Here is a 12,176-nt window from a genome sequence, read left to right as displayed (position 1 = left end):
ATACTTTCCTGGCCCCTGGGAAGGTACACCGACAGCACACCAAACTCAGAATGTGTGTGTGTGTGTTCTGTGGGCTTCCTGTCTGCACAGCTCAGTGCTTTTGTTTAAAACAAGAGCTCAAGGGCTGACTCAGCTTTCTCAAGAACAAACCACTTCCCTTTATCAACATTAGTCCCTCTTCGTTGCTGGTGGCCGGTGCCCAAAGAACACAAACTCAGGCCAAGGCTGGGTGTGCCCTGGGATGTCTCTGTGGCTGTACAGTTGCTGCCCGTGTGTCCTGGGCCTGAGCCAGGGCTTCCCCCTTTGATGCCACAGCCTTGGTTTCCCTTTCACTAGGGATGAGGTAGCTGGTCTCAGTATAAGTTACTAAAGCTGGCTACTAGCGTGAGAGGAGACGCCCAATTCCTTTTTCTTTTCAGACCTGCCAGGATCTTGTGGCATATGTAGCTTACATTGTCAAATGTGACACGGAATAGAGGGAGTGCAGGTGAGAGGTGGATGGAGGCTCTCTAGTCTTGCTGTTATGATCCAGGCCAGGATGGGTGGCAGGTGATGGTTGGTGGCCATTAATAGTGTTGATAGTGATGGTAATAGCAATAATAATGGTAATGACTATGATGACATTGATGGTCATGATAGTAATGGCTTTGACTGTGATAATTGTGAGTCATCATGATGCTGATAATGGCACTGACAGTGAAGATGGTGGTGATGGTAATAATTGTGATAATGGAGATACTAGTGACTGTGAAAGTGCTGATGCTGACAGTAATGGTGATAGTAATGATTTTGGTGCTAATGATGATAAGAATAGCAATGATTGTGATGCCATGATGGCGATAACAGTGATGGTGTGGTGATAGTAATTAGTGTGGTGATGAAGATGATGACAATGATTGTGATGGTAGTAGCTGTGTTAGTGGTGAGGGTGATAATGGTGACAGTAGTTGTGGTGTTTTGAATAATGGCCCCCATGGGCTCATATATTTGAATGCTTGGTCTTTAGCGAGTAATGCTATTTAACAGGGATTAGGCGGTGTGGCCTTCTTGGAGGAAGTATGTCACTGGGGATGGGCTTTGAGATTTCAAATGCTCAGGCCAGGCCCAGGGTCTCTCTCTATGCCTGCTGCCTACCAACTGAAGATAGAACTCTCAGATACTCTACAGCACCAAATCTGCCTGCATGCCCCCTTGCTCCACACCATGACGATAATGAACTGAACCTCTGAACTATAAGACAGCCCCAGTTGGGTTTTCCTCTGTAAGAGTAGCCGTGATCAGAATGTCTCTTCGCAGTGATAGAATGTTAAGACAGTGATGGTGGGGATGATTCAGGTGATGATGACTGGAATGGTGGTGATGGGAACATTGGTGATGACGCCTATGGCAGCTGTTTTCATAAAGAGCCAAGGTAAGCTAGGTTTTATGATCTTTGCAGCCTCCTGCATTTCTAGCCCCACATTTGAGTGAAGCACAGTAGATGCATCACTCTGGACTTAGACCTGGATCATGCTACCAGCCCTGTTTACCAGCACAACGAGAATTGATCTTCCATCACTTCTCTGCTTTCTTGCCTATACACAATTGTTACGCTGTGGTTTATGCAAGGACAGCAAACAATCTCATTTGCCAGCATCATGCCTACCCTCCAACTCTTTCCCAAACTTCATTTCCTTTCTGCAATCCTTCCAATCCTTCATTCATGTCAGGACCTTAACAGTAGGTCCAACTTCTGGCCCTCCTGGTGGGCCCCTGACATTTGATTATGGGTTTGTTGCAGATTTTGTGGATTATGGTTATCTACATATCTTTCTAGCCCCTTCAGGTGACAGGTACTTTGGAACAGAACCTTTACCTTGGCAATGGGGACTTTGGGTGTAAAGGCTAGTAAATCAAGGATTCAGAACATGCATTTTTCCTTCCTATGATTGCAAAGCCTTGGTAGGTGTCTATCAGCTCTGAATCTCATGTTCCTAATACACATTATACTGCTGTGCTGACTCATGGGCTAAAGGGGAAGGACTGACATCCCCCTTCCTCTGTTCTCTATCCTCAGCCCCATAAGTTCACCTTTGTACACAGGTAACACCTGCTGCTCGTCTGTAAAACTCTCACACCCTATCAGTTCTTTCTGTTGGAAAAAACAGAAGGCACACACACTCAGGACAGAGGACATGGGTCTATATATGTTGTAGGCACTAAGGGAGCAACTCAACTGCTGGCCTGAGAGAATGTGGCTTTGACTTCTGTTTCCTGTGAGAGAAAAGACAGCTCCCAGTTAGGGAACTATGGTTATTTGAATAGAAATAATCCCCACAGGCCCATACATTTGAATGCTTAGTCATCAGGGAGTGGTACTATTTGAGGAGGATTAGGAGGTGTGGCTTTGTTGGAATAGATGTGTCCTTGTTGGAGAAAGTGTATCATTGGGGGTGGGCTTTGAGGTTTCAAAGGCCCAAACACACACTCACTCTATGTGTGTGTGTGTGTGTGTGTGTGTTCCCTCTCTCCCTTTCTTTACCCCTCCTTCCCTCACCCTCTCCTCTCTCTCCCTTTTCTTCTCCCTCTCCCTCTCTCTCTGTCTACCCTTTCTCTACCACCATGCCTGCCTGCTACCATGCTCTCTGCCTTGATGATAATGGACTAAGCTTCTGAAACTATAAGCATGTCTCTTATATGACCCTTACCAAGTCCCATGGTGTCTGTCCACAGCAGTAGAACAGTGACTAAGATAGGGTCCAACTGTCTATGGGGCAGCATTCTCTGAGTAGGCCAGCTTCACTCCACCACTAGTCAGCCTCCTTCTAACCTCTGCCCTCTTCCAGCTTTTTATCTTTTTGTCTTTCTATCTCTTTCTTTCTTTCTCTTTCTTTCTTTCTTTCTTCCCTTCCTTTCTTTTTTCCCTTCCTTCCTTCTTTCCTTCCTTCCTTCCTTTCTTTCTCTCTCTCTTTCTTTGTTCTTTCTTTGCTTCTTTCTTTCTTCCTTTCTTTTTTCTTTCTTCCTTCCTTTCTTTCTTTCTCTCTTTCTTTCTCTCTTTCTCTCCCTTTCTTTCTCTCTTTCTCTCTTTCTGTCTTTCATCATGTATTCCCCCAAGAGGGTCTTATCTGATACTCTGCAGTGCCTGGTTTCCCCAGGAAGTGTGGGAGAAGTCACCTAGCTGCTTCTGCCTCAATCTTGGATGATTAAGGCTATGTAACCAGCTTGTGAGGTGTGCTGTATATGCTACTCTGTGCCAGACACTGGGCTGGGCTGTGTGAGGCTCAGCTCACCATGTTCCCAGGCTGTGTTACAGTATGGTTGATACTGCAAACTCCTAATGTGAAGCAGGCTGCAAATGCAATGATATTAGGAGCCAGAGCTTACCTGGCTCTAGAATCAGGCCCTGCTCTTGTCAACAATCAATCTGCAGTCACACCCAGGAAGACTAAAGATTTACATTCCCAGGATCAGGGGCTGTAGGCTTACAAAGAGGACTTCTGATTACTTTATCTTGTCTTTGGAGACAATCACATCCAGGTGAGGTCTGTCACTGATTCTTATAGCTTTTTCATCTCCCACTTCTTTCTCTTTTAGTGAGACAAACAACTGGATGCTTCCAGCTGTGTGGGGGGGGGTTGGGGGGTGTCTTTGCATACCAGGGTGAACAAAGAAAAAGCAAACTGTCCTCAGGGAGACAGGCTTGTAACTTGGATATAAGGTCACAGTTCCTGTCCCTTTTTGATACTAAGATCTGCCTGGTCCTGAAGAATTTAATTACTTTCTCTGCACCCTGGTAACATCATCTGTAAATAGTGAAGCCACTTTGCCAGACCCTTGCTGGGCTATACCACAGGTGTTTGTGGAAGCACTCTAGGAACCATACTGCAACATGAAAGTAGTGGTAGATCAATAAATTACAAATAAATAATGCATACAGATTTGCCGTTTATTTCACCTCCTTCCTGAGAGTTTATTGAATCCATTTTACAATGTCAAACAGAGGTTAAAATTTTTACGTGAATTAAGTCCACCTAAGAAATAAGTCTGATCCATTGTAGCTGCACACATCAGTGAGACAGTTACTCCAAGGCTAATAATAATAATAACAACAACAATAATTCTGTGTTGGTGCTACTCTGTTCCAAGCACTGTGCTGACAGTGTGCTCACCATCTGATTTGTAGCCACTAAGTTAGAACCATGATTGCTGTTGGTCTCTCACAGGGATGACAAAGTGACCCAAGGGCAGGGCCGTCCCTGTTTCAAAGGGAAACAGATGGAAGCATGAACTTAGCTGCTACCTGTCACTCTTACTCTCAAAGCCCCCCTTACTGCCGTTGGCAGCAGCACCCCATTCTGCAGTCCTGCTGGCCTTTTCAGCAGCCGGCCGCACTGCCTTGCTGTTCCCTCTTCCTCCTCCTGCTGACTTCCTTGTCCAAATGTTTTTTCAGGTGGTGAAGCTGAAGGGCCAAGTGCTGTCGGTCATGTATCGGTTCCGCACCAAGAACCGAGAGTGGCTGTTGATCCGCACCAGCAGCTTCACCTTCCAGAACCCCTACTCCGATGAGATCGAGTACGTCATCTGCACCAACACCAATGTCAAGTACGTACGCGACCCCGTCGTTTGCTCATCACTCACATAACGAGTCTCATCTGAACTGCTTTGCTCGAGGCTCCCTTTCCCTAGAGGCTCTAGCTGCAACCCAAAACCCCTTACAGGGTGAAGGAGCAAGAAAAGGGTAGGCTACTGCGGGGTGTATACCTAACATGTACCACAGTCTCCATTCCATTCTTTTCCTCCTGACACCAAGTCAAGCAGAGGAGAGCTCTGTCAGTGCCCACCTCCACATCCTATTGTGGTAGCCTCTATGCCAGGTCTCTTGGTCCTGCTGAAGCTACTGGAGAGAAGAAGGGGACAGGGCTTCTTGAAGCCCTGGCCAAGGTCAGGCAGCCTGCTGTAGCAGCACCACCTAAGCCTGGAGGCCGCCCTCCCCACTCACAGTATGTATACATTCCATATCCATGGAGTTGGTGGGTAGACCTGAGTTCATGTCTTGGCCCTGCTGGTGCCTGGCTTTGTGACCTCAAGGGAGTCACTTCCTCTCTTACCCTTCCCTTCCTTTCCTCGACGTGCCCTCTTTTGTGTGTGTATGGGCGTATGCATGCGTGTGGAAGCCAGAGCGTGGCATCTGAAGTTCTCCTCCGTTGCTCCTCCTTACTTTTTGAGATGAAGTCTTTCACTGAACTCAGCGCTCACAGGTTTGGCTAGGTTCTGACTCTGCTTCCCAGGGATCACATGAGCATTGCTGAGCCTGAGTTATTTACATGAGTGCTAGGGATCAAACACAGCTTGGCATGCTTCGCTGACTGTGTCATCTCCCCAACCCATGGCCCCTCCTATCAGGAGTTAAGCTTAGATCTGTGAGACAGACTTGTGGGCACAGTGCCTGCCATCAGGAGCATGGCTGTGGGCAAGACATGTCTCTTCAGATTAGACATGGAGGAAATACAGATGAAGTCTGATTTAGATGCTTCCATTACACTATTTTTGATGCTTTCTTTCTTTTTAAGACAGTGACCCACTTTGCAGCCTTGGCTAAATTAGAACACACTGTGTAGACAAGGTTGACTTGGAGGTCACAGAGGTCTACTTGCTTCTGCATTTGCTGTAATTTGAGTTTACTGTGCTGTGAAGGTGATGTGCATTCGAGGGAACCCATACTTTCCCTTCCCTGGGTTAGCAGTGTACTAGAGGAAGACCATGGCATGCTAAGCTGTGGCAGCGAGAGACAGCTCCACCCAGCCACACATCCACGAGGGGAAACAGCCATCACTCTGTGTGTGTGGCTAAGCATGATGCTGTAGGTTAGGGAAAGAGGTGCCTTTGTGATTTACAACACCACACACTTATGTTGGGTTCATTAGGTGCAACCCTGGTGTGAGCTAAGGGACACATGTACTCACGAAGGAACCAACACATGCAAACATATGGACACAGAGGTGCCCCAGTGAGTTAAAGCACATGGAAGCTGTGCCTAGGATGGCAAAGGATGTGGAGTGAGACAGGCATACTGAAGACTGCCTTTGTGTCTGCCACTCATGGCCACTGGAACTCTCCGTCTCCACTTCCCTGACTCAGTCAGGGCTGGTCCTGAGCCCATGTTCTTCTTGTCCCCATCTCCTGACACAAGGGGATCCTTCTGAAGACCTGCCAGACCCCTCCATTAGAGCATTCCTTCCCACCTGGCCTTGCTGGACCACCACTGCCATTTAGCTTGTCCCAGTCCCTTGCAGCTTGACACTTACAGTAGCCCAACAGCTGCCAGCCTGTCATCTTGCTCCCAGGTACTCCTCCCTCCACTGTCTCCTGGACCAGCTCTCATTTTGAACATCTTCTCTTCTTGTGTACTTCGTACAACAACTGGATTCTTTTTCTACCCCATCTGCTGGTCAAACCTGTAAATAGTACAGAACAAATCTGAGAAGCCATAGATCCAGATGGGCAAAAGATGATTCTATCTCGTCTTTTTTCTGTCTTGAGGTTTCAGTCATATTGACTTTCTCCTCATCAGTGCCACAATGTGGAAGAGGGGTGCTCTTTACCCAGGGACCAGAGAGACACCCATTTTTGTCACACCTATATCTGGTCCTAGGTCTGATGGAAATAAGAATGGTTGAGACATGGGATTAGAGCCAGATGCATGGGACTAGGAAGGCCCTAGCTGCTAATGTGTTCAGGGTATAGAGGGCTATGAGCAGGCTTCTTAGGTGCTCATAAGCCGGGGTGCCAGGTCCTTGACAGAAGAGAGTTAAGAAGGATGATGCCAGCCCTGATCTGCTTAGCACCTGTGCATGCCAGATCTTTGCCCTTAGGCTTATCTCTCCCAATATGGCCTCAACATCTGCCAGTTTAGGCGGCTGAGCCAAGAAGTCATGAAAATAGACAAACACACCAACTACTCAGAATCCTGGACACTATTCCAGAATCTTCCCCTTTGGATCTTAGGGAAGGCCACATCCTCTCTGGATTCTGCCTCCTTCTCTGCTCCTCTTCCCTCTTTTTTCCTTCTCAACATGTGGTTGTGTGCAGAAGCCTGTGTACAACAGAGGCTCTGGGCTGAGACTGGGCTTTTAAGGTGTCATCTGTGCCTCACTGCCAAGTCTGAATCCTCCCTGTTGATGAGCAACTTGCATAGAATGTCAGAGCCACCCCATCTACTCTAATAGTCCTGAATTATGGCTGAGAACTCAGGAGCTTTCTCCATTTGAATGTGGAGAGCAGACTGATGATCCTTGTTGGGAGAGGTTTCGGCACTTTTAAGTTTTTCATCATTTTTCTCTTCCAGTCTTTGTTAACCTTCTTCTGTCGAATGTTTGGTCACAGCTAACGAAGCTGATATTCCCTGATCACTATGACCGGATGTGGCTCTTGTTTTTAAGGGGGAACCCTGTCCCAGGAAGCCTAAGGCTTGGGCTTCCAAACTATGAGCACATAGGAAGGAGCAAACACAAGACAATGGATGGATAATAGGAAGAAGGTGACAAACCAGTCTCCCAGGGCCTGGGGAGCACCCCCTGGAGACAGCCCTGACTTAGGGCCAGAGAGCAAAGTCACTCTCCTCTGCAAGCCAGCCTGGCTGAGAAGGTTGACCTCCTTTTCTGAAGCCAGGCAGTGTTGATGAGACAGAAAAACATTTTGTTCAGGAGTGGGCCGTCCTGCTGCCTCAGGCCAGTCAGTCTCAACAGCTCCTGGAAGACAGGTGAATCAGAAAGCCCCCGGGGCACCTGCAGCAGCTGCAGCAGAACAGCAAGCAGTTTTCTAAGCCAGGTGTTCAGTGTCAAGACTGAAAAGCTCACTCTGGACGGTAGAGGGCAGTGCTGACCATGAGTGTGAGCAGACCAGCCCTTCCTTGAATCCCTGTAGTCAACTTTGCCAGCGGTAGGCCAGCTAATTAAGAAAGATCCTCCTCTAGTGCCTTGTGCTTTGGGGGAGGAGCAGGAGTTGCTTGCTCAGTAGCCTTCAGCTGAGAGCATCCAAAAGCAACTTCCTGAAGAAGTTAAGCAAGCATTGGGTGTTTAGCATTTTTGCTAAGCTGCTGAAAAGGCTCTTTGTCACCTCTGACTTTTCCTGTTCCTTCCACACAGATGGAAGCCCAGAAAAACAGACTGATGCAACACACTGGGTGCACATCTCTGAGCTGTGCCAGGGCTTGGTGTTTGGGATTTGATATCCTGAAAGACTGGTCGTGAGCTGACTGAGTGCCAGTCGTGTCCATCTTTTCGTATTTGCCCAACCTAGCTCCTGGACATTCATTTCTCACCTCTCTTGGAGGGGGGGAGGGCAAGTGGCATACAATTATCCTTAGGCCAAGCCTTTGTTATAAGAATAGCACTACTCTGAGGTCTCTGAACCCATGCAGGACCATGCCATTCCCTGCCCTTATCAAATCAGTGCCGTGTGTCCGGACTCCCCCAGGACATGGAAGGTTTTTAATCTGGGCTGGGGAGAAGGGAGATTACAAGGTCCACAACCCTGTGTATCTGAACCCCTTCCGTGCCACGTTACAGCTGGGAACACCCCTTAAACTTGCCGAGCCTCCTCTCCTTTATCTGGTAATTAGTAGTCTTGTACTGTAAAGGTGTAAAATGCCGGCTGGTGATCTGTCTTCTCTTCAGATACTAGCAGCCTGCCAGTGAGTCATCAGGCTTCCCCAAGGTGCAGGGTACAGGAGACAGCAGATAATGGAGTAAGAACAAGGAAGGACAGTGATGCTTCTTCTGTAGTAATGTCTATATTGATTTTTTTTTTGATTTAAGGAAGGGTTTCATGTTGCCCAGGCTGGCCTTGAATATAACCTTGAATTACTGGTTCTGCCTCCATATCTCTAGTGCTGGGATTATAGGTATGGGCCACCATGACTGCCTTTGTGCGATGCTGGGAATTGAACTGAACACACAGTTTCCATGCACGCTAGGCAAGCTCTCTTCTAATTCCGCTACATCCTAGCCCTCTTTTTAAATTTTTTGAAAACTCTGTTTGTTCTGGAAAGTATTCTTGATGCTGCACTTTGCTGATGTGAGAGGCACAGGCTTACACTGCCTGCTAGTATACCACATGCTTCCGATTCCGTCCTTGCCTTTGTTCCTGGGCTCCTGTACCACAGTGGAAGGCCAGATCCCTTACTCCTTTAGAACCTCGGTCTTCTCATCTGTCCTTCCCTGGAGCCCCAGCTCCCTCAGAGCAGGAATCTGGGGGTTCTGAGTCATCAGGACATGGCTTGTTACGGTTGTTATGGCTGTTTTCTTTGCCTCAGCGTAGTTCACTGAATGGACTTCTGGGTTTGATTCCAGAGCAGCTGCTCAGCGGGTCCTCCTACAGAGCCTCTTCACTGGGCTGTCCAGAGCTAAGGACCTTGCGTTCTACCTTCTTTGTAGCATCTGAAGTATAGGCTTCACTGAAAGCAATCCAGTCTCCCTACTTTGAAACCTGAAGCATGAGTTTTCTCTCTCAACCCTTTGTACCATCCCCCACCCCCAACAGAACAGCCTGGCAGAGTAGGCAGTCAAGCACACGGGAGTCCACCCTGCTCTGCTGTAGCAGAACAGCTCTGACCTAGCCCCAGCCTTGAGCTCCAGCTTCTTGATTTTAGCATGTGGATGAAGTAGGCCCCATGAAACTTCAGCCTGAGCATGAATAAGAAGGTGTTCACCCCTACAGTAGGTGTGCCCAGTACAACCAGCAGCTTTGCTCAGTGCTAAAGCAACTGCTTTCCTGAATTTTGTTTTTAAAACAATTTTAACACTGTATTTTTTTTTTACTCTGAAGAAAACAAAGTCATTTGATGAAGCTTATTATCTAAGCCAGGCATGGTGGTGCCTGTCTATCCTCCTAGAACTGGAGAGCTGAGGCAGGAGGATCAAGAGTTCCAGGTCAGTCCGGGATGCATAGCAAGACTCTGTTCGTCAGAAATGAAATTTGAGGGCTGAGGAGATCCTTAGTGGATAAAGCCTTTGGATCCCTAGCGTCCATGTAAACAGCTCAGCATAACCCTGGAGCTGCTGGAGTGGAGACAGGTGGATGGCTGCAGCTCCTTGGCAAGCCGGTCTAGCCAATCGGTGAGCTCTGGGTTTGATGAAGGATCCTGTCACAAAGAATAAGGTGGAATACGATTGAGAAGAAACTCCTGATGCCAACATCTGGTCTTTATGTGCACACACACATGCGCATACACCAGAACACACATGTGCTTTACCTTTCAACAGCCCATGTCGGAGGCAAAACCTGAAACACAGGGCTTGGAGTAAAATGAAAGTGGAAAGCCGTTTAGCGATCTGTTGAGCATGGGCTACGTGACTTTGGAACAGCGATTTTTGCCTCCCTTTCTGTTCCTCACACCTGTGCTGACTTCTGGTTCCACAGGCAGCTCCAACAGCAGCAGGCCGAACTGGAGGTGCACCAGCGAGACGGGCTGTCCTATGACTTATCTCAGGTGAATTTCTGGGGAATTCTTCTCTGTTTGGCACTCAGAGGACTGGGAACTAAACTCAGCACAGAACTTGACGCCCTCCCCTCATTCCAAGGCACCCTGTTCCCTCCACCCTCAGGTATGCTAGTTGTTCAGCTTCCTGTGTCTTGCTGCGGCTCCTCCTTCCTGAAGGGAGCCGCAAGGCACAGAACTCAGGTAAAAGAGCAGGTGGTGAGCCAGTACTGAGCACCTCTAGGGGTCAGGGAAATTACAGTGTGTGCCCCAGTCTCACAGGCCAGAAGCCAGCAAGAGCAGGCTCTGGATGTGGGCTGTCTGGCTTCCTGGCCATTTCTCACCTTTGTCCCCATGCCTTTCCTGCTTTAATGTGTCTCTTCCTGTCATACTCTCCCTCTTCTTTCCTTCTCTCATTTCCTCTAGTCCCTCTTCTCTCCTTCTCTCTTTGTCCCTGCTCCTGACAGCTGGCCATCAGAGAACCTGACATAGGTCAACATCTGCCCTCATTCTCAAACTAACCTTTAGAATCTCTTCCTGATGTTTACAGTAGGTTGGTACTTTCTTGTTTATCTACAGGAAAGCAGTCGCCATGACTGCTGTTATTCCTATAACCCTTAGTTCACACCCCCCAACCCAGATGCCCTGGAGCTTCCTGGGTAAGTTCCCAACCTTGCAAGAATAGTCAAGCCTTGAAATGCTAGCTCTTCCACCCAGAGGGACCATGTGGGGAGACAGCATGTGCCTTATGTATAGATTGCCATTGTGTTTTATGTGCCAACAGGTCCCTGTACCCAACCTACCCGCCAGTGTTCATGAGGCAGGGAAGTCTGTGGATAAGGCAGATACAATCTTCTCCCAAGAGAGAGACCCTCGTTTTGCTGAGATGTTTGCAGGCATCAGTGCATGTAAGTGTGCAGACAGCGCTAGGCTGTGAAGTTGTGGGTTTACAGTTGCTTTCAGACCACCTGGAGATAGCCACCCTAGAGAGAAGGGCAGGTAAGGTGACGTTTGTGTCACTGCCACAAGGCATAAAAAGCACGCTGTACAGGAGTCAGAACAGATTCCCTGTATTTTTGTCCTTCCTCTTACTTCCGGATCACCTGTCACACCCAACCTCAGGCCACGGTATCTCGTGTTTAAAATGTAAAGGGTCAGAGCAAACGACATCTAAACTATTACACAACACCTTTCTAACGACATCTAATCTATTACACAACGCATTAGTCACTGGTCAGACTTCATCATTGCAACAAAATACCTAAGAAAACAATCTATAGGAAAGATGGTTTTGACTCTGAAACTTAGAAAATCAACAAAAAAAATCAGAAAGTGCCGAGACTGATAAGTTGACAGGATATTCAAGAACTGCAGATTGATAATCCCCAGTTAGCATGCTGTCAAAATTCAACATAATAAAAAAAAAAAAAAAGGAAAAAGGAGATGAACTATCGAGCCCTCCGTGAGAGTGATGAAGATGCTTGTCACACGCAAGCACGGAAGTAGAGTGGCAGCATCACCAGAGAAAGACATGACAATGGGCAGAAAGGATAGAACCGAACTCACTGTAAATCTCATGAACTCCGAAACACAGAAAAGCCCAAATAATCACAATACAGGAAGAAACGGATAAAAGCAAAGTAAGTGGAAGTCAGGATGCCTTCTTTCATTCTTAACAAATCAGGTAGATGAAAATTAAAAAAAAAAAAAAAACAAAAAC

At 47.6% G+C, this 12,176-nt stretch overlaps 1 protein-coding gene across 10 annotated transcripts in view; it reads left to right on the top strand.

The window, feature by feature from the left end:
• Arnt2 (aryl hydrocarbon receptor nuclear translocator 2) overlaps positions 1–12,176 on the top strand; it is a 153,391-nt gene that overhangs the window by 118,344 nt on the left and 22,871 nt on the right. For all 10 annotated transcript variants that reach the window (XM_021647273.2, XM_060367480.1, XM_060367479.1 and 7 more), the window contains 3 exons: positions 4,430–4,581; positions 10,399–10,468; positions 11,241–11,364. In XM_021647273.2, the coding sequence (XP_021502948.1) occupies positions 4,430–4,581; positions 10,399–10,468; positions 11,241–11,364 (346 nt within the window). The remainder of the gene's footprint in view (positions 1–4,429; positions 4,582–10,398; positions 10,469–11,240; positions 11,365–12,176) is intronic.

Source organism: Meriones unguiculatus, chromosome 14, assembly GCF_030254825.1.
Source record: "Meriones unguiculatus strain TT.TT164.6M chromosome 14, Bangor_MerUng_6.1, whole genome shotgun sequence".
In the NCBI taxonomy this organism is placed as follows: domain Eukaryota; kingdom Metazoa; phylum Chordata; class Mammalia; order Rodentia; family Muridae; genus Meriones; species Meriones unguiculatus.
The sequence above is the reverse complement of the archived record's forward strand: the minus strand, read 5'-3'. Positions and strand labels throughout refer to the sequence as shown.